This window comes from Hibiscus syriacus, unplaced genomic scaffold (genome assembly GCF_006381635.1).
Source record: "Hibiscus syriacus cultivar Baekdansim isolate YM2019G1 unplaced genomic scaffold, ASM638163v2 tig00110788_pilon, whole genome shotgun sequence".
Classification (NCBI taxonomy): Eukaryota; Viridiplantae; Streptophyta; class Magnoliopsida; order Malvales; family Malvaceae; genus Hibiscus; species Hibiscus syriacus.
Window position 1 is genome coordinate 257386 of NW_024062863.1, and position 21931 is coordinate 279316.

The 21931-nt window shown below is 33.4% G+C and overlaps 3 protein-coding genes and 1 pseudogene across 5 annotated transcripts; 1 reads left to right on the plus strand and 3 right to left on the minus strand.

Annotated features, from left to right (window-relative positions):
• Positions 1–465: 465 nt before the first annotated feature.
• LOC120140846 (60S ribosomal protein L15-1-like) lies at positions 466–2285 on the minus strand. 2 transcript variants are annotated; one of them, XM_039155843.1, is made up of 4 exons: positions 2217–2285; positions 1800–1966; positions 929–1126; positions 466–832 (listed from the first exon to the last, which is right to left on the minus strand). In XM_039155843.1, the coding sequence occupies exons 1-4, from the start codon at positions 2218–2220 to the stop codon at positions 587–589; spliced, it is 615 nt and encodes a 204-aa protein (XP_039011774.1). In that variant the 5' UTR covers positions 2221–2285; the 3' UTR covers positions 466–586. The 2 variants fall into 2 exon arrangements, with proteins under 2 accessions (XP_039011774.1, XP_039011773.1); XM_039155842.1 differs by lacking the exon at positions 2217–2285 and having other exon boundaries at positions 1800–1976.
• A 1955-nt stretch (positions 2286–4240) lies between these two features.
• LOC120140570 (peroxisomal acyl-coenzyme A oxidase 1-like) lies at positions 4241–9670 on the minus strand. 2 transcript variants are annotated; one of them, XM_039155538.1, is made up of 15 exons: positions 9583–9670; positions 9332–9497; positions 8698–8806; positions 8535–8596; positions 8058–8267; positions 7742–7829; positions 7496–7658; positions 6957–7155; positions 6530–6727; positions 6144–6275; positions 5666–5786; positions 5418–5528; positions 5082–5151; positions 4728–4911; positions 4241–4627 (listed from the first exon to the last, which is right to left on the minus strand). In XM_039155538.1, exons 2-15 carry the CDS (start codon positions 9467–9469, stop codon positions 4418–4420), a joined length of 1995 nt encoding a protein of 664 aa, XP_039011469.1. In that variant the 5' UTR covers positions 9470–9497; positions 9583–9670; the 3' UTR covers positions 4241–4417. The 2 variants fall into 2 exon arrangements, with proteins under 2 accessions (XP_039011469.1, XP_039011468.1); XM_039155537.1 differs by lacking the exon at positions 9583–9670 and having other exon boundaries at positions 9332–9520.
• Positions 9671–10945: 1275 nt separating this feature from the next.
• LOC120140579 (2-oxoglutarate-Fe(II) type oxidoreductase hxnY-like) lies at positions 10946–14043 on the minus strand. The gene is made up of 11 exons (XM_039155545.1): positions 13966–14043; positions 13199–13394; positions 12877–12945; positions 12708–12759; positions 12254–12375; positions 11885–11985; positions 11748–11806; positions 11621–11677; positions 11486–11531; positions 11137–11216; positions 10946–11048 (listed from the first exon to the last, which is right to left on the minus strand). Exons 1-11 carry the CDS (start codon positions 14041–14043, stop codon positions 10958–10960), a joined length of 951 nt encoding a protein of 316 aa, XP_039011476.1. The 3' UTR covers positions 10946–10957.
• A 912-nt stretch (positions 14044–14955) lies between these two features.
• Positions 14956–16693, plus strand: LOC120140601 (annotated as a pseudogene).
• Positions 16694–21931: the final 5238 nt, after the last annotated feature.

Genomic DNA, 21931 nt, shown 5'->3' on the forward strand with positions numbered 1-21931 from the left:
CGCTTGATAATATATATTTTATCACATTATCTTTATTCTATATATCATGTCAACAAATAATTTATTTTATCAATATATTATCTTCTTTTTCAAATCAAAGTTTACTTCTTTTATCTTCTTTCTTTTTGGCTTTGATTGGATCTCGACTTGATGTTAGTACTTATTATATTAGGTTGCCTTATCCTTATTACTTGTGTATCGTATTCATAGTTTGATAATTTTTCTGATAAAATAATAATAATGTATTTCTTCACATAAGATATTATACATAAATTATTATATAAGATGTCATGTTGACCAATTAAAAGTTTAATTATTTAAGCTATATTTTATTAAATACCATCAGCTGAACTATTTTTAAAAGCTTGAGGTTAAATGCGACCAATTAATCTTGAAAAGCCCTCTTAGTTCCTTTCCCTTGAACAAGTTTTTCTACAGATAATAAAGATTCCGAGACGATATTGCTTCATCCAAATGAAATTTATCTCAAATGGAAATAAACATGCAGAACTTTCAAACTCAAGAAGATGAAGTCTAAAATCCAACAAGATAAAGCAATTAATATGCCTAAAAGCAACAGACAAACTCAGCGGTAGCGGCGAAGGGAGAGGGTGTTGTTTCTCTTCCAGGTTGCCCTTCGAGAAGGTCGATTCTTGTGGTGCAAGTGACCCTTTCCATGCAGACCCCTGTTTTTCTTTCCGGCAGATGTGAGTCCTCGAAGCTCCCTGTGCTTATGAACAGGGTTGCAGATCCAGTTAATCCTTGGGTCATTGCGGATCGCATTGTGTGCAACATCAACCAGGATAACCTCAAAGTACTTGTAAGTAGAATCCTGCAAAATCAAATATACACAAACCAATGAGCACAATACAGTCATCCAATGCATATTTAAAGGGCAAAACCAGAACATTTAGCAACTCCTACAAACCTCATTGATCCAGTACGAGTTTACAACTCTGAGACCTCCCAACTTTCGACCAGCACGCTCCTCTGCAACAGAGCGCTTGCTGCGCTGGAACTTCAATTGGGTAACACCCTGATTTGTGGGCTTACCATAGACAATACCCTTTGGAACAGGCCTCTTTCGACCACCCCTTCTAACACGAACACGATAAACCACATAGCCCTTTAAAAGAAGTACACACAAGCATGTGAGATGCAAACCTTTGAAAATTGAAAACAAACCACATTCTTCATATCATTTCATTTCAGAATTAACACAGGAAATCTCCATTTTTCTTCAAGTACTCAAGTCCGAAATAACATAAGTTAACGGATTCGTTACTACAAAGACCTTCCAAATACATGAATAGAATATGCTTCGGAATACTAAACTACAACCTTCATTTTGCTTGAAGTACTCGTCTGACATAACACGAGTACATGGATAAAATACACCAATGGTCGCTCAACTATGTTCAAATAACATAGGAATACGAACCCACCCAGAAATGGTAAATGGTACTTGCAAACAATAAGGATAAAATACACCAAAGGTCGCTCAATATTGTTCAAATGATCATTTTGATCATTAACATTTCAAAAGTTACAAAATGGTACTTAAATTTATCAAATTGTTATAATTGTAAAATTTTGACAAATCTAATGACATTTTCGTACATTTTGAAAGTTTAGTGACCAAAACCATCAGTGACTTCTGATGTATTTCATCCAACAATTAATTGTTAGATTTAAATCAAATCGAAAGAGCATCCATTGATTAAGTTCTGGAGAACAAACCTAAGCAAATCAAATTCTAAAGCTGTGTCGTTTAGAGTGAAAATGAATTGGAAAATCACCTGCTTGGCCTTGTAACCCAAGCATCGGGCCTTGTCAGGACGTGTAGGGTGGTTGACCCTAACGATTGCTGGATGTTGACGGTATTCCCAGCACCTCACCCTCTGTAAGAACCTCATTACATCCGACTGCTTCTTCCTCCATAGCTCCGAAACGTACTTGTAAGCCCCTACATCCATATAAACCCCATAGTAATCAACAAAAATACACGGTAAATAAAAAAGAAAAAGAAAACTGAATACTTCGTTCACAAATCTGGGGAAACAACCCTCAAACTCTTAAAACGAGCTAAACGAAGGTCATTTACCAAGGCAAAAATGAAAATCTGAAATGATCCAGATTATTTTAATTGCATTACGAAAAACCAAATGAACGCAGAAGAAAATTGATTGATAAGAAAATTGAGTTTGAGAGATTACCCATTAGCGAGCTGCGCAGAGATTGGCTAGGGTTTTCGGTAACAAGAGAAGAAAGCTAAGAGGGTGGCGGCCATACTAACCTTTTATAAAGGAATAGCCTGATTGTGTAAGAGCCGGCCACTATACATCTGGCCTTCATTGAGCATCTGCATCCTTCGGCCTAGGCCCAATTCTAAAATTTATTTTTATTATGAATTAAACTGGTTCAAATTATTAATGTAATAATAAAAAAATCATTTAAGATTCATGTTATTCGAATTTTAGACCTCAAGAAATAATAATAATTTATTTATTATCGATGTCGTTTGATTCGTACAATATAATAATAATAATAATAAATTTATTTACATCAATATATATATTATTGTGGATAAAAACGTTATTAATACAATTATTCAATCCATCATAATTAATCCAATTTTATTATTTTATTTGGTCTAATATATACTTTTGCATCTTATAATTTCATTTTGTCTATTTTATTTTTTTCGATTTAAAGGAGAGAAAAAGAACTATGTTCTTACATCAAACTCAGAGCGAGTTTATCATTATCTAAAAGACGAATGAGAGCAGGAGGGGGTTCTTCAAATATGGCAGTTGTGTGACCGAAAGGACTAGCTAGCTTTGCTATGACATCCGCATGAATCTTACCTTGACAAGGAGTCCACTGGATGACTGTGACCCAAGCTTTCCGACGAGCTCTGTCATTAACTCGAACAAAAGAGAGAGAGAACTAAATGCGGCATCAGTTTTTTCCAAGAGTTTAACTGCTTCAAGAGAGTTAATTTGAATCATTAGAAGTTTAAATCTTTGATCTCATACGAGTTGAAGACCAATAAATATGATCCAAAGTTCAGCTTGGAGAGGTTGCACGATTTCAATCCCGTTTTCTTAGGTTGATTGATTCTTTATTCTCACTGCGTTATATTATTTTTAGTATAAATTACATGTTTAGTATATAAATTATTATTTTTATTCTGTTTTGGTATCTAAATTTTTATCTTTTTTTTAAAATCACACTTAACGTTTATTTTTTGTTTCGTTTTCATACCTCGTCATTCAAAATTTAACAGAGTTGTTGTATGTGACACTTTTTTATAAGTAAATTTAATTATTTATCACTCAAATATCTTCTCACTCGTATTTTGGTCATTGAAGTTTAATTTTTTTATTTAATTACTTAACTTTCAAATTACTCCTAATTTAATCTCTTTAACTTTCAAGTTTAATTTTTTATATTTTAATTATATATTAATAAAATAATAATAAAAATATCATGTCAAAAAATAATTAATAAAATAAATTAGAGTGTTTAGAATAGGAGCAATTTGAAAGCTGAGTAGTTAAATTGTAATTTTTTAAGCTTTAGCGACCAAAATAGGAGTGAGAAGATAGTTTAGTGATTAATAATGTAATTTAATTGTAAAAAATATCACGTATAACAATTCTGTTAAGTTGTTAACGGCAAAATACCAAAATAAAACTAAACTAAACATTAGATATGATTTTTTTTTAAATAATGTTTAGGTATCATAATGGAACAAAAGTAATAATTTAGATAGTAAATGTATAATGCACCCTTATTTTAATTAAGTTAATTATTCAATTGACTATCATTTAGGTTAATTGACTTTCTGCTCTCATTTTATTACTAATGTCAAAAATAAATAAAAAAATATAACGGTATACATAGTTTCCAAAAGCTAATCGACTTACTTCTAACATAATCTCTAGTATTATCTTCGACCATCGATCTTTCATTTCTACATCTCTTCTGTTTCTTTCTATTTTATTTCTTTAATGAGTGAATTGCACCTCAAATTTTTCGGATCGGAGCAAAGGGAATTTAGGTCATTCAACTCTATCAGACATTATCATTTTGAGCTGTCAATGTCCTATCAGTAAGTCGATTGGATGTCGAGACGTCCAATTTAATTAAAGAAAAACTTTAGGTATCAATTTAAAAAAGTTACCAAATTCTGGTACTAATTAGTATAACCTAAAAGAATTTGTGCAAATACTTCCGAGTGACCAGCTGCACTTTATTCATAATTTTGAGGTCTCCTACGGAAGCTGCTCTCAACCTAGTGTTAGAGGTAACCTACTATCTTACCTCCCTTTACCCCATTACATATGGGAACGAGAGACAACCATTTTTTTTATATACAATTCAACAGCATGGTAGTTGATTGTTTCTTTCTTTAGAGTCTAGCAACTCGAATATGTTGCTTCAGTATCGGTCGAATGTACTCCCGGTATCCATCAGGCACTACAGTTTCATTCAAAGGATCCTTCCATGCTTCCTCGTATAGTTTCGGATACACATTTCCGTCATAGCGACCAAGAACCGAGCCAAGGAAGTGATCGGTGTAGTTGAATGCATCAACAAGTGCAATAGCATTCGGACGGACCTAAGAGAAAAAGAAAGAAGAGATCAGAACTTGTGGATTGCAGCAGTTTTTCAAGCAAAAGCACATTGTAAAGCAACTAACTCGGATTACAGACACAGACCTGGGAGTACAATAATCTCAGCTGTTCATTTGCTAGTGCACCTTGCTCCGAGGTAATGTAGCCGGAGGCAACAAATTCACCGAGATGTTTGTGTAACAGACTTAAAGCATATACATTGCATAGGATCTCCAACTGTCTTTTCACCCCCTTTCCGGGTATGCCTTGTTGCAGTTTCTCAATGAACCTGAAATATAAGTTTCTTAGAGAACTTTTCCGGTAAACAAAACAAACAATCAAGAATAATTGGATCCCATTCGGTTTCACATAGTTTATGCAGATGACGGCGATAAGAAACCTTATTAGTTACTAATTTTTTACCCAACATCCCGAGAGGATAAGACTGGAGAAGCTTACTTAGTAACAACGATTAACTGACAATGAGCAACTGCAGCCTCGGCCAAATCAGCTGAGAGTTCAGCAAAACCTAAAGAACAAACAAAGGGAAGCACATACGCACGTCAAAATTATGGATATCAACTTCAGTAGGGAGGCTCAGGCTACTGCAGAATCTTTGCCTTATAGCATCGACAACGTTTCGACTCGGAGTATGGAAATTTTATAGTAAGAAGTAAAGCATGACTACGTACTAGTGGACCATGCAAGAGTTAACTTGGTAGAGTAATATGTAAAGTGAAAAATGTACGGATAAAAAAGGATGATTACTCCTCGATCGTGATAGAGTGTACGTACCATCTTCTTGCTCTGGGAATTTGTTCAGGTTTTTCGCACAGGCAACAACCATCGAAGCAGCCCTTGCTTCAAATGCCTCCACTATTACGTGTGGCTTTAGCCAATCCTCAGCTGCAAGCCAACTTAAGATACGAAATTAGTATATTATGATTTATATGACCGATAATAACTTGTTGATGAGTACTGATGTAAGATTAACATGTACACAAGCCTATACATTAGCAACAGTAAATACGCATAATATATACCCTTTTCAACTTCACAAGGGCATTGCAAGAGGTGTTCTGCTCGTCCCATGTAAGCTATCGTTCCGACAGGCTTCTTTCCGGACCCCAGCTGGGAAACGGTCTTCATTAGAAACCTTCCAACCTAAGGAAACGTTTCCACTTACATTGTCAGTCAATGGCACCCCATCATCCATTCATCATTGTAAATATAACATCTAAGATCGATTAGTTCCCTAATTTCAGTTGAGATATCTCTTTCATGTTTTATACTATAGATTCATTCCATCTACATAAGATACCAAGAAACACCGAAGTACTAGTTAAAATGATATCGATCGAACACAAAGATTCACAAACTAAATAGCAAAACATACTACTCTATTCTCGGATTAAGTCTCCATTTGAACAATAGAATTCATCCCCTACAATCTAAAGAGCAAAATGAAGATGATGAAAACATGTAGTAAGTAGAAGTGATAATATTTCTCATTCAGCATACCTGTAAAAGCAGAACAACATTGTCACCTTCATAAGTACAGGCAGGGACGTAAACTGCAAATAACTCGGGGAGCCCACTACTAGACAGATAACCATGACCACCGCATAGTTTCCAGCATTCTTCAATTGCATCCTGCAACCATATTTATTTTGGTCAAGCTAAAAGCACCCAGAAAAAGATATCAAAAGAAAAATCAAGATGTCATTGACTTAATTTATAATAAATATCGAACATTTAGAAGTAAAGAGAGACCATAAATGCCATCAAAATGGTGATAAAAGGAAGCTCATACAAAAATAATTGGACAACAAAAATATACTAAGAAACAGAAAAAACATTCAATATGCTTCGAAGGAAGAGTGGTGAAGGTTAGTTGAGTGACATACTGCAGTTGCAGAAGTAGTAATAGACTTCAACCCCGCAGTACATGCATGAACCTCAGGTAATGTGGAGAAATCATTGGTTTGCAATCTTTGGGTCACATCCGTGTATAGCCATTCCAGCCACTCACCGACAAATCTGAAAGCATAGGCAGAAGCAAGCAAAGGAAATAGTCTATTTTGCTGTGTTTTGTAGCCAATCACCTGAAATAGAATAAATAAATGTTAAGGTATTAGATGCGCATCGGTCTTCAGTACATTTAAAATTAATTCTGAATATTCAGCAGCTGTATATCACATACTCTTGAACACAATTATCGGAAAGTTTCTAGGGAAACGGAAAGCTATTAGAAGCAATCATAAAAGGTAGCTGTATAAAACGACCCATACTTGAAACATGCATTTGAGTATAAGATCCAAAAGACGATGGTACCTGGGTCTCTGGACCACCATTCTGCGAACCAAATTGTCTACGGACAGCACTATACCTCGTTGCAATACAAACTGCCCTTGATAAGGCAGTAGAAGCATCAGCTACAATTGCTTGACGGACATAGACCATCGTACCATAAACCAGCTGGCGAGGAACATCAGATTGCATATATTTCCCTTCTCTTGTAACCTGTGAAACACTGGAGAGGAAAAAAGAAAAGCAACTTGTTTATCCATGAAAATCATACTATAGAAGTGAAACTTCAACTTAGATTTTAATTTATAAGTTTTTGGCTTCTCTCCGATGGTTTTCTTCTATCAAGGAAAGTTCAATAAATTTTACATTTCTGGGCACTCTAAAACTCCTGTAGAGTTTAGTAACGTATCAGAAAGTTTGGCAAATCTGAACTTATCATCAACTACCTTATATCCCCTATTAGATGGGCAACAGAGAAACTCAAATGACAGATAAAATATTAGACTTCTGAAAAATTTGACAGAAAAGAGACAAAGACGTAGAGGCATGATTAGAGAACAAACCCCATTAGCATTTGGTCCCTTGGAATGCGCACATGATCGAATCTGAGAACACCATTGTCCATGCTGTTATATGCCCCGCTTCCAAATTTCATTCCAATATCACCAACTGTTATTCCGGGAAGAGGTGAGTGATCATCCAAACTACGCAACTGGACAATAAAACCTGGAAAAAAGAAAGAAAGAGGAAATTCTGAATTAATATACTAATACTAGCAAAATAAGTTTGTTTATGCATTTCGCACTTACCGTGCACACCGTGGTCTTGTCCATCTGTTATAAGTCGAGCATAAACCACAGCATGTGTGGATACTTTACCCAATCCCCCAGGCCACCACTATAAATGAAAAGAATCCAATTAGCAAATGTTAAATCAAGAAAATACATTAAGATCGATTTAAGATTATATCCTCTACAGAGGCTGTGTAGTACATATATGAAAACTGCACTTGGACAAAAGAAAAAGAGGTTGTCTCATCCAAAAAGCATTAAGAATGACAATTGAAGCACCCCTCGTGATATATTTCACAGAATGATGTAATTAACTTGCTAGCAATTTACTCACTTTGCTTGAAGTCAATGTGGGACTATGAAGGACAAATTCATCAGTGTGAGGATCAAATGTTGCAGTAGTCTCAAGCCCTTGGACATTGGAGCCATGACCAAGCTCAGTTTGTGCATAGCATCCAATAATTTGCATCTTATATGCCATTGGAAGCCACTTGGCTTTCTGTTCCTCAGTTCCACTTCCTTTAATAGCAGGTATAAACATTCCCTGTCAGGAAAATATACATAGGAGGTTAAGAAAACACTTTAAAGACCATTTGTTAAATTCCAAACCCAGAAAAGAGAAGAAAAGAGAGCATCACTCTACATTAAATTTGGGAAATTAATGAAGTTAACAAAGATATTTACGTTTTCCAAAACATTTATGTATTACGAGTACTGAAGTGACACATATATTTACCTTTTGTTTTCCTTTATACGAGCACTTACATTTACTTCTGAAGCTTAGAAACATGAAAAGAAAAATAGGACTTACCCAGTGAAGATCTGTGAAAGCAGGCTGATCCATAAAAAACCTTAATTGACTAGCTTCTTCTTCTGTTGTAAGAAGATTTCTTGGTGTTAAAATAGGATGTCTAAGGGAAGGAAAAAAAAATCAATTTAGATGACGAAGAAGAGAAGCACGGTTGAAAACAAACCAGGGAGACGAAGCTCCATTATCCTCTTCCACGCATGAGCAGCTTTCTTCAAAGTATCTTTAAACAATTCCTTCCTAGATAGCATAGTTCTATTATCCTTTCGAAAAACCTTTACAAAATATAAACAAGATTATTAAAGAACAAAACTAAAAATGTCAATCAAAAGTTTGTAAAGCGTATTTTTCTTCATTTCACTGTCACAGACAAAAAGTTAATAACCAGTTCACCAGGTGATAGGAAACTTTGTAAAAACATATTTTCCTTCATTTCACTTACCAATTATGCCTATTCTTGTCAAAGTCAAACCAATCCACAACAACTAATCAAAGTCAAAACTTTAGCTTCAATATTTTCCCACATGTTCCCGGGAACCAAACAGAAGGAAAGCTCAAAAAGTAAAAGAATCAAAGGCAACAGTGCAAAATAGTAAGATATCTCCCATAATTGAATTTATGCCGAAACTTAAACAGTATTCCAGTTCTTTTCAATAATTTTGTCGACAAGAAAACAAATAAATCATCAGAGACAAAAACCAAAAGGCAAACAAACAGATCAGTGATTAACAACAAAATGATTAAAACATAGATTTCGCTTAGATAACAATAAATCAAAAGGAAAAAAAAAAAGAAATCACCGGATCACTAGCAACGAGACGAGCAACTCGATCGGAGATCTCATAAGCTTGACGAGAACCAGCCCAAACGATCTTCATCTCTTCCACGTCAAACTCTGCCTTTCTCCTCTCCTCCGCGTGGTAATCCAACGCCTCCATTGTTTTTGTTTCTGGATTCAAGTCAAAACTACAAAAAGAACAGATAAAAATTTGAAAAAGGAAGTCTTATTTTGATTTTGGAAATCAAGGGAATAAGTGGAAATAAATATTACTTCGTTCGCAGTGTTATGTTCGAATATTCAGATAACGTTGACGAGTGTCTTCGAATTACTGCATAATCTCACTGTCTGAAAGCAATATTTTATTTCTCTTTTTGTTCATGGTTTTTTCCTCACCGGTCTTTAAAAACACAAGATTTCCGCCGTCGCGGTTATATAATAGTGGGAGCAAAATAAAACAAAATAAATTAAATTACGAAATAAAGAAAAAACAACGGACCGACAAGTTTGAACATTATATTCGGCTTTAGGAACCATCCCGTTTTCCGTCCAATTATTGCTCATCCTTTTATACATTTAAAAAATATGCTTAATAATAGATATTTATATTTAAATTATTAATTCATTAATTCATATTTTATATTATAAAATTTCATTATAAGAAAAAAATTTAAGATGAGCAAAATAGTTTCATTATAAGAAAAAAAATAAGATGAACAAAATAGATTTTTCATACGTGGTGTTTGTTCATTTTCTTCTTTTATTTTCTTCAATTTTTTAGAAAAAAAATAAAATAGAAATTTAAAATTTAATATACAAAGTATTGTTCCTCAGATCCAGCGTAATATTAGGTTAGAATGAAAAGGATATACAAAGGTTGTTATCTCCTCTGCTCTTGCTGCGGAGTGAGGTTTACTATAGGTTTTTTTTATTTAGTTTCTTCTTTGTGGTTGTATTTGTTCTGTATAAAGATAGTTACTCCGGATGAATAATATATAATTTATCCCATAAAAAAAGAATTTGTCAATAAAAAATAACTATCATTTAACGAACAATTTAACAGACGACATGAAAATAATTATTATGTGAAACATTAAGCAATTATCCTAACAAAAGAATTAATTAAGCATTTAAAAGGGGAAAAAACGGCGACGTTACAAAATTTTAGAATCGAACACTTACTTTGTAATAAAACCTTTATTTTATTTCGAGAATTGTGTTGTTTGTATCTCTTTGATAAGGATTGTGACTTCAGCATAAGATTATGGGTTGCCTTGAACTGTTTCTGTCCCAAATTATAGAACGGACACAAGCCAACTACCCCACTATCCCACTAAGCTTTCATGGTGGGCTGATCAATATCGCAAAATAAAGACATGTTTGTTTTTCCCCCCACGGAACTGAACCGGTGAAACTCCATATCAAGTCATGAATGATTATGTGGTAACGTGGTCCAAGTTCGACTCGAACAATAACCTGTTCTACTCATAAATCCCGAAAGAATCCGACTCGAGCTTAAATACAATAATATTTGTGGATACATAGGAATACATATAATTGGATCCAATGTTTCACTTACAGGCCAAGCATGAGAAGATCAACACTATTTTTGTTGTATCATAACTGTGAATATCGCCAGCTGTAACCGTTAAATGTTAATCCGATGATTTTCAGTTGAAGCAGTAGCTGCAAGTCTAATGCCTTCTTCCAGGTAGTCCGAGCTACGGATAGGTGGAAATCTGCAATGTAATAAGAGAGAAAAAAAGATACTATATGTTGTGTTGTTCAGATACCCATGAACATACCTGTATCGGGCTGCATTGATACCTTGGGGGACAAGACTCACTGCAGGAACTCTCCAAGCATTCCACTATACAGTCTTTGTTGGGTTCTAGAAAGAATGCCACCTGAAATGTTGCAATATATGAACTTTCAAGACAAATTTGAAGCCTCCCTCGATTGAAAAGTGCAGATATCGAGATCAAATCGAGACTTTGGAGTTTGGATCCCAAAGGAATGTTATGACATTTCAATCTTTTGATAGAATGTTCAACGAAATGTTTCAAACATAACTTGAAGTTGAAAGAAGCGCAAATAGATTCCCGGACCACTTGAAGCTACCCAATAACACATAATAAATGACTGTGAGAAGTATATAGGAAAGCACAATGTTTACCGAGTAGCGTTCTTGTCCGGTTGGCATCACTCGGTGCATTGTTGACCTAGAAACGGTCGAAACTAATCAGAGGGAGAATGGGAGATTCATTGAAACTGCCATTAAAAAACCACTCCATGAAACGAATGAAATTACCGGAACAAACAATTAGTCCACCTCTCCATCATGTCCCCAATGTTAACGATGAATGCGCTGTTCAGATCGGATGCTCAGAGGCCAAATTTGATAAGAACACAGCCATTTATACTAATCATTTACTCACCCACTTATGCTTGGCACATCCTCCCAAACTCTCTGTTGCTCGGATTTTTCCCGGCAAACCTGTTAGTGCCAACGGTGAAAACATGTTGGTATCGAAATGCAAAAGTTAAAAGGTTGCTGTTATAAAAGTGAACATGCCTGAAGCCCTGGAACACCATCAGTCAGCAGTAGAGTGACCATTCCATAATCCGAATGTGCAGGAGCACCATATTCCCTTTCCCTAGAAGAGTCCACGTCCCCTAATATCGAAAGACACATCATCATAATCTAGAATTTCTGTACAACTTTTCATCACATGCTGCACTGGGATAATGAGAATTGACCTCAGTAAAGGATTCCAAAACATAAAATCTTAGTTCTACGGAGAAGAATATATATATATTTGTATATAATATTTTCATATAGGACAAAAAAATGGGTAAGAAAGGAAAGTAAAAAACATAGGAAATATAGAACACATCAGTAAATGGCACCGATATATAAAGATGAAATGCAATGTCACTAAACCCGGATAGTGTATTAAGCTTAAAAAGGCCATCGGTTTACTCAAAGCTCCCGATTTTTGAAAGAAATCTTCATCCAAGTTCAAAGCCAAGGCAATTAAAGAAATTAACTTAATCCCAGCAGACCTGAAGCAGCAAATCTAGTATTATCTTAAACTAGTCGATTCTTTCCATATATTGTGGTGTAACGTCTTGACGGGTAATATTCCGAGCAATGTAAATTGTATATGTTAGAACAGCAAAACACCATGATTTGTAAGTGCTGGCGAACAGGGGAAAACATAAAATCTTGAGAGAACAGCGCTTTTTTATTATTATTTTAAATCATTAGTTAGCAGGCATCTAAGCTGTAAACTTATAAAATAGCAACCCTCTAAACATAAAACGGTCATTTGTCAAGTTTTATTCTCATCTGCAAACCATAAATGCCAATATCGAAATTAATAGTAAGGACTTACAAGACTTTTTTATAGTAAGCCTCCATTGTGCTTCTCCAAGATGGCATATCTTCTGAAATACCGAAAACTATCACAACACAGTTCTCATGGTTCAATTGCAACATATTATCATTAAGCTTGAACAATACAGCCCCATAATCAAAACATGTCGTAATCTTACACTACATACCTTCGGAAGGCCATTGATTCAGTTGATTTTCTGCTAATGTACCGATATAGAAGCTTTCTTTAGCGCCACCTGCTTTTAACCAGCCAAAAGCGACCAGTTGTTACCTTGAATTTCAGTTTCAATCAGACTTAATTACATGCTATAAGCAAATAGACCTCTTGTATATTCAATGATAATGTTGATTGGCAATCAAAGTTAATTTTCGGTTCTGTCGTGGACAATGTTGATTGTTCCCTGGTACATGATATCAATCTCAATGCCACAAGTGCCTAATAGAGGTTAACCAAAACAGCGGAAAACGATAAAGATAAAACCAAAATACCTTTGGCGGCATTTAAACTAGTATTTAGTTTCTCATCGTACAATCCGGTATAACCTCTGTGATTCTTGACAGCAAATTTGACCTTCTCTTCGACTGGGAGAGCGAAAAACTTCTTACTATGCTCAAAAACTTCCTTAATCAGTTCTTCTTCAACCCCATGATTTACAAGATATAAGAAACCCAGGTCCAAGCATGCCTGAGATACAATTCCCAAATTTAGACTCTGAACCCTCTTCAATAATTCAAAGCAGAACCTTTAAGAACAACATATTCTTTACATTCCACACGAAAGGATAGGCAAAGAACATGGCTGTGAACAGAGATTTATATTGCGGTCGCGTTTTTGGTTGTTTTGCATTTATCTCGATTGCGGACATAACATGTATTAGCGCGACGATTGCAGAACAGAACCACTACCTCTATATGGAATGCACTATTGCGGTTGCAGACCGCTATTTAAATCTCTGGTCCTACTATCTGAATCGGATAAACTACCAGCCATAATTGATTCATTTTCCATAGAAACAACACAAAGGCAGGCACATTTGAAGCATGAGGAAGACAGCAAATAACTTAAAAAAACCAACATAAAACTAAAACCAAACCCAGACATACTGAACTTAAACCCGAACTCGTGACTCGAAAAAGGTAAAGACATCATCTGCAACACTGTTTTTAGTTTACTCATAGAATAACATAGAAATAAAGACAAAAAAACAGAGAGAGAAAACGGCCAAAGATTGAAGGAAGGGAGCAAAAATGCTAACTTGACGAATAGACTTGGCAGTGGAGAGGCGATCTTCTGAAGACAAGTCAATGACTGGTAGTTGAAGAGCTTCAGACATTCTTTCGTAATCCTTGACGAAATCAAGTTTGTTGTCTCAGTGAACTTGTTTCTGAAATTTAGAGCTTTTAAGTCTTCATCAATGGCTGTCTAAAGATGATGGGCCAAGAGGATTTTCATTTTACCAGATGAGAAACATGGTACGAGCTTGTCCATAAGAACACACCGAGCTTAAGTTTGAGCTGCCCTCGTTTCATCAACTCCAAACTTGGGCTCTTGTTTTAAAGATTTATTAAATATGTATACAAAATAGTTTTTATTTAAATTTTATTATAAAATAAATAAATATTAATTTAAAATTATGTTTTAATATTATCTTACCCTATTAATCTCTCTTTTTATATTAAAAGTGGATCTACGCTCTTAGATTCCAAATCTATTTAACCACATAAGATTTTTTTATAAATGATTTCTAACTATCATATTTCATGTTCTAAATAACATATGTCAAATCATTCAATTAAATAGTTTCTCACATGAAATTTGTTATTTATCGAATCATCCAATTAAATAATTTCTCACATAAAATTCTACCGTTTAAGATGCTTTTTGAAATTTAAGTGTTGCCCTCCAATCCACACTTGAAATATTTATTTGGTCTCTTAATTATTTATATTTTATTTTTATTTTAATTATTAAATTATTATTTTATTTGATAATTTTTTTGATATAAAATATATCAGAAATAATATTAGATAATAGATGAGAGCGGTAACGATAATAAAAATACTCAAATTTGGGTTAGAGGACTAATTTGATAAATTTTAAATATTAAAATTTATATTTATTAAATTATTTTAAATTAAGATCAAAAGATAAAATATATAAATTTTGAAAATTATTTTTTTATTATATTAGATTATACTATTATAAAACGAAAACGTAACATTATGATCATCAATACATCTCTTCATTTTCACCAAAACTCTGCCAACTTCATCCACTAACAATCTCTCCCGCAGTAAGATTTTGTGCTCATTTTTTGTTCTATCACTTGGGTTCAACCAACATTAACTCTTGCCGAAAACCCCGAATTCCTCCCAAAAGCAATGTCAGTTCCTTCATTCTCCCGATCGATTTCACTCAAAATTTACCCAAAACATAGCAAAGTTTTCACATTTCAATTTAGTTCAGCCTCTTTTGCAGACAAATTCTTAGCTGTTTTAGAGAAAAAAACAAAGCAACATAGAGAAAACTCTAGCTTCAGTCAATGCCAAAGTGGACCCTGCTGATTATGTATGTGAGGTGTTAAAAAGATGCTCCTTTGACATATCTCAAATGGGTCTGAGGTTCTTTATATGGGCAGGACTTCAACCATATTGTAGGTATAGTTCTTATATGTATAGCAAAGCTTGTGAATTTTTTTAAATTAAGCAAAGCCCATATATTGTTTCGGATGTTATTGAAGCTTACAAGGTGGAGAAGTATTTGGTTAATGTTAAAATGTTTAGGGTTGTTTTGAATTTGTATAAAGAAGCTGGGATTGCTGATGAAGCTTTGTTGGTACTGAGGAAAATGCCTGAATTTAATGCAGCTCCGTCCGGATGCTACAGCTTACAATGTGGTTATCAGGTTGTTTTGCATGAAAGGGGGTATGGATATGGCTGATAAATTGATGAAAGAGATTAGCTTGATTGATCTTCATCCTGATATGATTACGTGTTTTAAAATGATCAAAGGGTTCTGTAATGCTGGTAAATTGGAGGATGCTTGTGAGTTGTTTAGGACAATAAGGCGGCAAGGGTTTTCTCCGAATGTAGTCGCATATTCGGTGCTTCTTGAGGGTGTTTGTGAGTATGGGAGTACAAAGAAGGCAATGGAAGTTTTGGGGGAGATGGAGAAAGCAGGTGGGAGTTGTAGTCCAAATATAATCCCATATACATCTGTGATTAAAACCTTTCGCGAGAAGGGTCGGATAATGGAGGCTTTGTGGATTTTGGATAGAATGGGAGCATGTGGGTGTGCTCCTAACCGTGTAACGGTTATTACTTTGATCAAGGGGCTTTGTGCTGAGGGAAATGTGAAGCATATAGATTGATCGATAAAATTGGTGGACACGGTGTTTCTGTCGGCGACTGCTAGAGTTCTCTTGTGGTGTCTTTGATTAGGATGAATAGACATGATGAGGCTGAGAAGCTCTTTAGGAAGATGTTGGCAACTGGGGCTAAACCAGATGGCATTGCTTCTAGTATCACGATTAGGGAGATATGTTGGGAGGGACGATTGCTTGATGGTTTTTGCTTATATGATGAAATTGAGCGAACGCAATACTTGTCATCCATCAACTCTGATATCTATTGTATTCTTTTGGTTGGCTTGTGTCAGCAAAGCCATTCGGTCGAAGCTGCAAAGCTTGTTCGGTCAACGTTTAAGAAAAAGATCCGCTCGAAGGCTCCTTATGTTGGCAAAATTATTGAACATATGAAAAACTCTGGAGATAAGGAACTAGTTTCTCGGCTTAGTAAAATACCAAGATGATAATCTCAAACAACTGTTTATATGCCTAGGACATTCGATTTAGTAAAAAGGGGAAGGATATGGTACGGTACGAGTAGATTCGACTCATTTGTTTGTTTAGTTTTAAATGTTATCTTGTTAACTTTCTCTTGTGAACCAGCCTAATTGGTGTATCCTGAAGGCCAAAGCAATCAGAATAACCTGTATATCAGACTGCCAGTGGACTTCATACTGCTATCTGCAAGAGATCTTTGTTAGTGTAGCCTAAATAACTCTTCTATCGGTCGATCTTTCACGGTGTTCCGGAGCTTTTATTCATCCGGGAACCAGAACAGAGAAAAATAAAATCAGGGTTATCGAATTCTATGCAAGTGAATGAATTCACTTGGATTTTGCAATTTATCAAGCAACCTGGTGTCCTGTTTTGTTCTTGACAAATCTTGGAGAGGGTCATTCTTCACAGATAAAAAGCAGAGAGTAGGGGAAACTGTGAGCCACCACCACCTCTCAATTTCATTGTCTTTTTGTTGTACTCAGTTAGCTAATTTGTTTCCAAGCTGATTGCATTTTAGGGTTCTTAGAGATGCTGAAATGGAGCTCACATGAGTGAATAGTGATTAGCTTTTGTAATTTACTTCTCACCAGCTTAAATTTCCATGTGCTGTTCTGATTAGATTGACTGGAAAGGATGCTTTGAGACCATGTTATTAAGTTCTTTGTCACTTTCTTTTTGGTATGAAATGGATTTCATTATTTGAGAATGCTTTTTCTTTTGCCTTTGATTTTTCAGGATAAAGTATATCAAAGTTCACGGAATTATATTTAAATGATGAATTTAATTATTGAACCTTAAAAATTTATGAAATAGTTATTGAATTTATCGAGTTGTTAGAGAATGATCACTATTATGTTTATAATAATTATAATTTTTATATATTTAATAATTATTTTATAATTTTTAAAAATTTAATAATTAAAATAATACATTATAAGAATAGTAGAAGAATTATCAAAGATCAAATTATCTATACTAAACATTTTTTTGTGAATTCAAGAAAATAATAATAAATTATAATTTAATTGCTAATAGATGTCACAAAACTATTGGATGAAACTTTTAGTTTGCTGCGGATAAAATTATTTATTTATTATTTATAAGAGGATAAATAATTATCAGGGATTTAATAGTAAACTTAGGGGTTGTTTGTTTGCCTCTTAATGAAATCATTCAGCTTCAGCGCGTTTGTTTCGTACCTCTAAATGATTCAGTGCTGACTGATTCAGCAAAACAGTACTGAATGATTCAGTACATAAGTACATTCTGAATGATTCAGAGACATTATCAAACAGCATGTCACATTCAGAGCTAATTCATACAGAGCCTCTGAATCATTCAGTATTTGAATCATTCGGCGCTTAATCATTCTGAAGTAAACAAAAAACCCCTTATTAAAAAATATTTTGTGATTCCAATATTCCATCGTATGTAATAATTTTGAAAAATACCCGTAATGGGGGGAAAATTATGTAATGCGTGGATGAAATTATTTTATGATCTAGTGTAGTTGTCGTACTATTCGTCGAAACACATTCGAGTGATACAATATTTTTTTCTTAATTGTATATATACTTGAAAGTTTATGATACTATAGTCTTATTAAAGACTCTCGGTAGTCCAATCGTCTTCCTAAAAATCAAAAAATTAAATGAAAAATAATTTATCTTTTGATCGATACTATAGCAACCATATTAGATAAAAAATAATTTTGTGTGGATCTTAGATGAATATTTTTTCTATCACATTATCAAAAACAAACCCCCATAATTTTATGGTATCAAATGATTAAAAGATACAAAATGGAAACGTCAAAATTTGAGTGAAAAGAACTAGGGATCAAAATTTTGAAAAATGACAAATTCAAGGATTACAAGTTGGTTTATCCCTTAAAAGTTGAAGTGAAAATGCTCCACAGAACTCGACTCAACACGTGTCATTAGATTACCACATGAGGTGATCTTCGTGATAAATCACCCTTTAAATATTTATTTTATATTTATCGATTTAATATCATTTACAGTAAGGCGCGCTCTGGGGTCGCGCTTTACGCTGATTTAGCATCACGTGGGGTAAGACGCTCCCTCTAAAACGCGTCTTACACTAACATAGATACACGCTGGTTAAAGCGCGGCCCCTAAGACGCCTTTACTCATTTTTAGGACAACTACTTGTACTGATTTTCGGAGAGACCCAACAAAATATACGACGGTTGTTTTATGTTAATGCGCTAATTGACAGGTATGTAGGGTTGTTCATTTGGTTAATTCGGTGGCCGAACCGACCGAACTATCATTAATCAAATTAATCGAACTTTTTTTAACCGTTAACCAAACCAAACTTTTTTTTCGAAAATATTAACCGAACCGAATAAATTTCGGTTAATTCGGTTAATTTTCGAATTAACCAAATTTTTTTAAAATTTTCTAATTTATATAAAAATTAAATATTTTATAATTCAAAAAAATAGTTTATAATTAATTTAAATAATATATAATTATAAAATAAAAATTTTATATAAATTTTTTAATTAATTAATATTGATTTAGGTTTAAAAGTTATTAAATCTTAAATTATTAATTGATTTTAAATGGTTTGGGCTGAGCCCATATGTTATATATAATATATTTAATTTTTTTAATTCAGAAAAACAATTTATAATTAATTTAAATAATATATAATTATAAAATGAAAATTTTATATAAATTTTTTAATTAATTAATATTGATTTAGGTTTAAAAGTTATTAGATCTTAAATTATTAATTGAGTTTTAAATGGTTTGGGTTGAGCCCATATGTTATATATAATATATTTAAATTTTAAAATTTTATTTCGGTTAATAAACCGATTTCGAACCGAAATAACCATTAACCGAATATCCAAAAAAACTTTAATTATTTCTCGATCAAACTAATTCGGTGACCGATCGAATTAACTGAATTAATTCGATTCGATCGATTAATTCGGTTAAAAAAGAATTTTGAACACCCCTACGAGCGTGTGATTTTCCCTCTGTTGTTAAACATTATAATATGACACTGGAATTTGTGGGGCTTTGTTGTTTTTTAATGATTTATTATTATTAGTCCCCGAAAACGAGACTTATGCTTTACTTCTTTTCCGCCCCTCTTATTTCCCATAATCTCGAAATTGTCATTTCCTTCCAAATATTTCACCATTTAATATATAGAAAAAATTTTAAAATTTTAATACATTACTTTTAAAAGTTAGAATCACAATCACATTAAAAAAAATTATTTGACTAAAAGGTAATGTTTGTATAAAATTAAAATAATTTTATATTATATAACAAGATCTTATCTCAATTAAATAATTACACTTATTTTAATATGTATTAAAACTATTTTTTAAAACAATAAACTAAATACCCTAAACCAAATTAATTTTTTATAAGAAAAAAATGAATTCCGAATGAAGGGCAAAGATGTCAATGAAGAACGAGAAATTATTTGGGATTAGACAGATGCAGGTATTTCGAGCCAATAGATTAAATAGCACGGATTATTTAAAAATTGCAGTTGTTTTTTTATTTAACTTAAAGAGTTAATTGCACAAGATATACCCAAACTATGATTCTTATTTTAAATTGATCTCTATACTTTTGAGTACTTTAATTTCATCTACAAATTATGATCATTTTAAATTAATCTCTAGATTTTTTAATATTTCAAATGTATCCTTAAAATATGGCCCTTATTCTAAATTGATTTCTAAACTTTTGAACACTCTAATAATATCTCCATAATCATTTAAAAGTTTAAGGATGAAATTTGAATATAATATTCGAAAGTTTAAGAATTAGCATAGAATCGAGACTAATCTAGAACAAGAGATAAATTGGGAATGAAATCTGAATATTAAATATTTATGAATATGTTTAAAATGAAGGTCATAGTTTAGGGACTTTGAGTGTAATTAAATCTTAATTTAATTGTTTATCTTAATTTAATTGTTTATCAAGGCTTGGCTTCTCTTGCAGTAATGGAGGCTGGGTATTCATGCACCCATTACCAAACCCGTAACCCCGTAACCAACACGGGTTTCTTCGAATACCTCTTTTTTACTCGAGGAGAACTAGTTTGAGGAATATATCATCATATTCTTCTTCATGTTCATCTCCAAGGCCTGCTAGGTTTGAAGATTACAATCAACCCCATTTCTTGGATGCTTGTTTCCTTTGCAAGAAGCCACTTGGGGGTAACAAAGACATCTTCATGTACATGTTAATATTTATATTTAAAAAAGTGAATAATTTTCTCGAAAGATATGATGAATCTTTTATTAGTTTGGAATCAAAGATTGGGTTTTTGGGGTTTAAAATTGTTGTTGATTTGTGTTCTTTTTTTGTTACAGAGGGGATATGCCTTTTTGCAGTGAAGAGTGTAGACAAGAACAGATAGACATCAATGAAGCTAAGGAGAAAAGCAATAGCCTTTCATCCTCAATGAAAGCTTTGAGGAAGAAGGATCAAAGGAAATCTACAACTTCTCCGGCAAAAGCTCAGAACTACCTGTTCTGACCGGGAACTGTTGCAGCTGCCTAAATAATCATCTTACAAAGAAAATAAAAAAGAACAGAAAAAAAGCATATATCTACCCTCATATAAACTCTTGAAAAGAAAGGCAAAAGAACGAAGGACATGGAGATCCATGAAGGAACAAAGCCAATGGGAAAGAGGAAGAACAAGAAAGCTTGTTTGGGATTTTTTTTCTGGGGTTTTTGAATCCCAAAGATGATGAGATTTAACTGTGAATGTGAGATAGTCTTTTAGATCTACCCATTATATGGCTCTCTTTTTTTGGGGTAATTTGATTTTTGTTTGATCCCCTTCTTGTTAAACAAATGCCAATGAATCAAATTGAAGAATTTTTTTATGGCTTTTTACAAAAATAGTCCATGAAAAAGCCATAATAACAAAGTTTTTTTAAAATGTGATTGTGATTCTAACTTTCAAAAACAATGTATTAAAATTTTCAAATTTTTTCTATATATTAAATGGTGAAATATTTGGAAGGGAATGACAATTTCGAGATTATGGGAAAGAAGAGGGGCGGAAAAGAAGGAAATCATAAGTTTCGTTTTCGGGGACTAATAATAAATCATTACAAAACAACAAGCGCGTTAACATAAAACAATCATAGTATATTTTGTTGGATCTTTTCGAAAATCAGTACAAGTAGTTGTCCTCAAAATGAGTAAAGTTGCGTTTTAGGGGTCGTGTTTTAGTCATAATGTATCTATATTAGCGTAAGGCATGTTTTAGGGGCGTATCTTACCCCATGTGATGTCATGTCAGCGTAAAATGTGATTTTAAAAATACGACTTATTACAAAAGATATTAGATCAAAAAATATA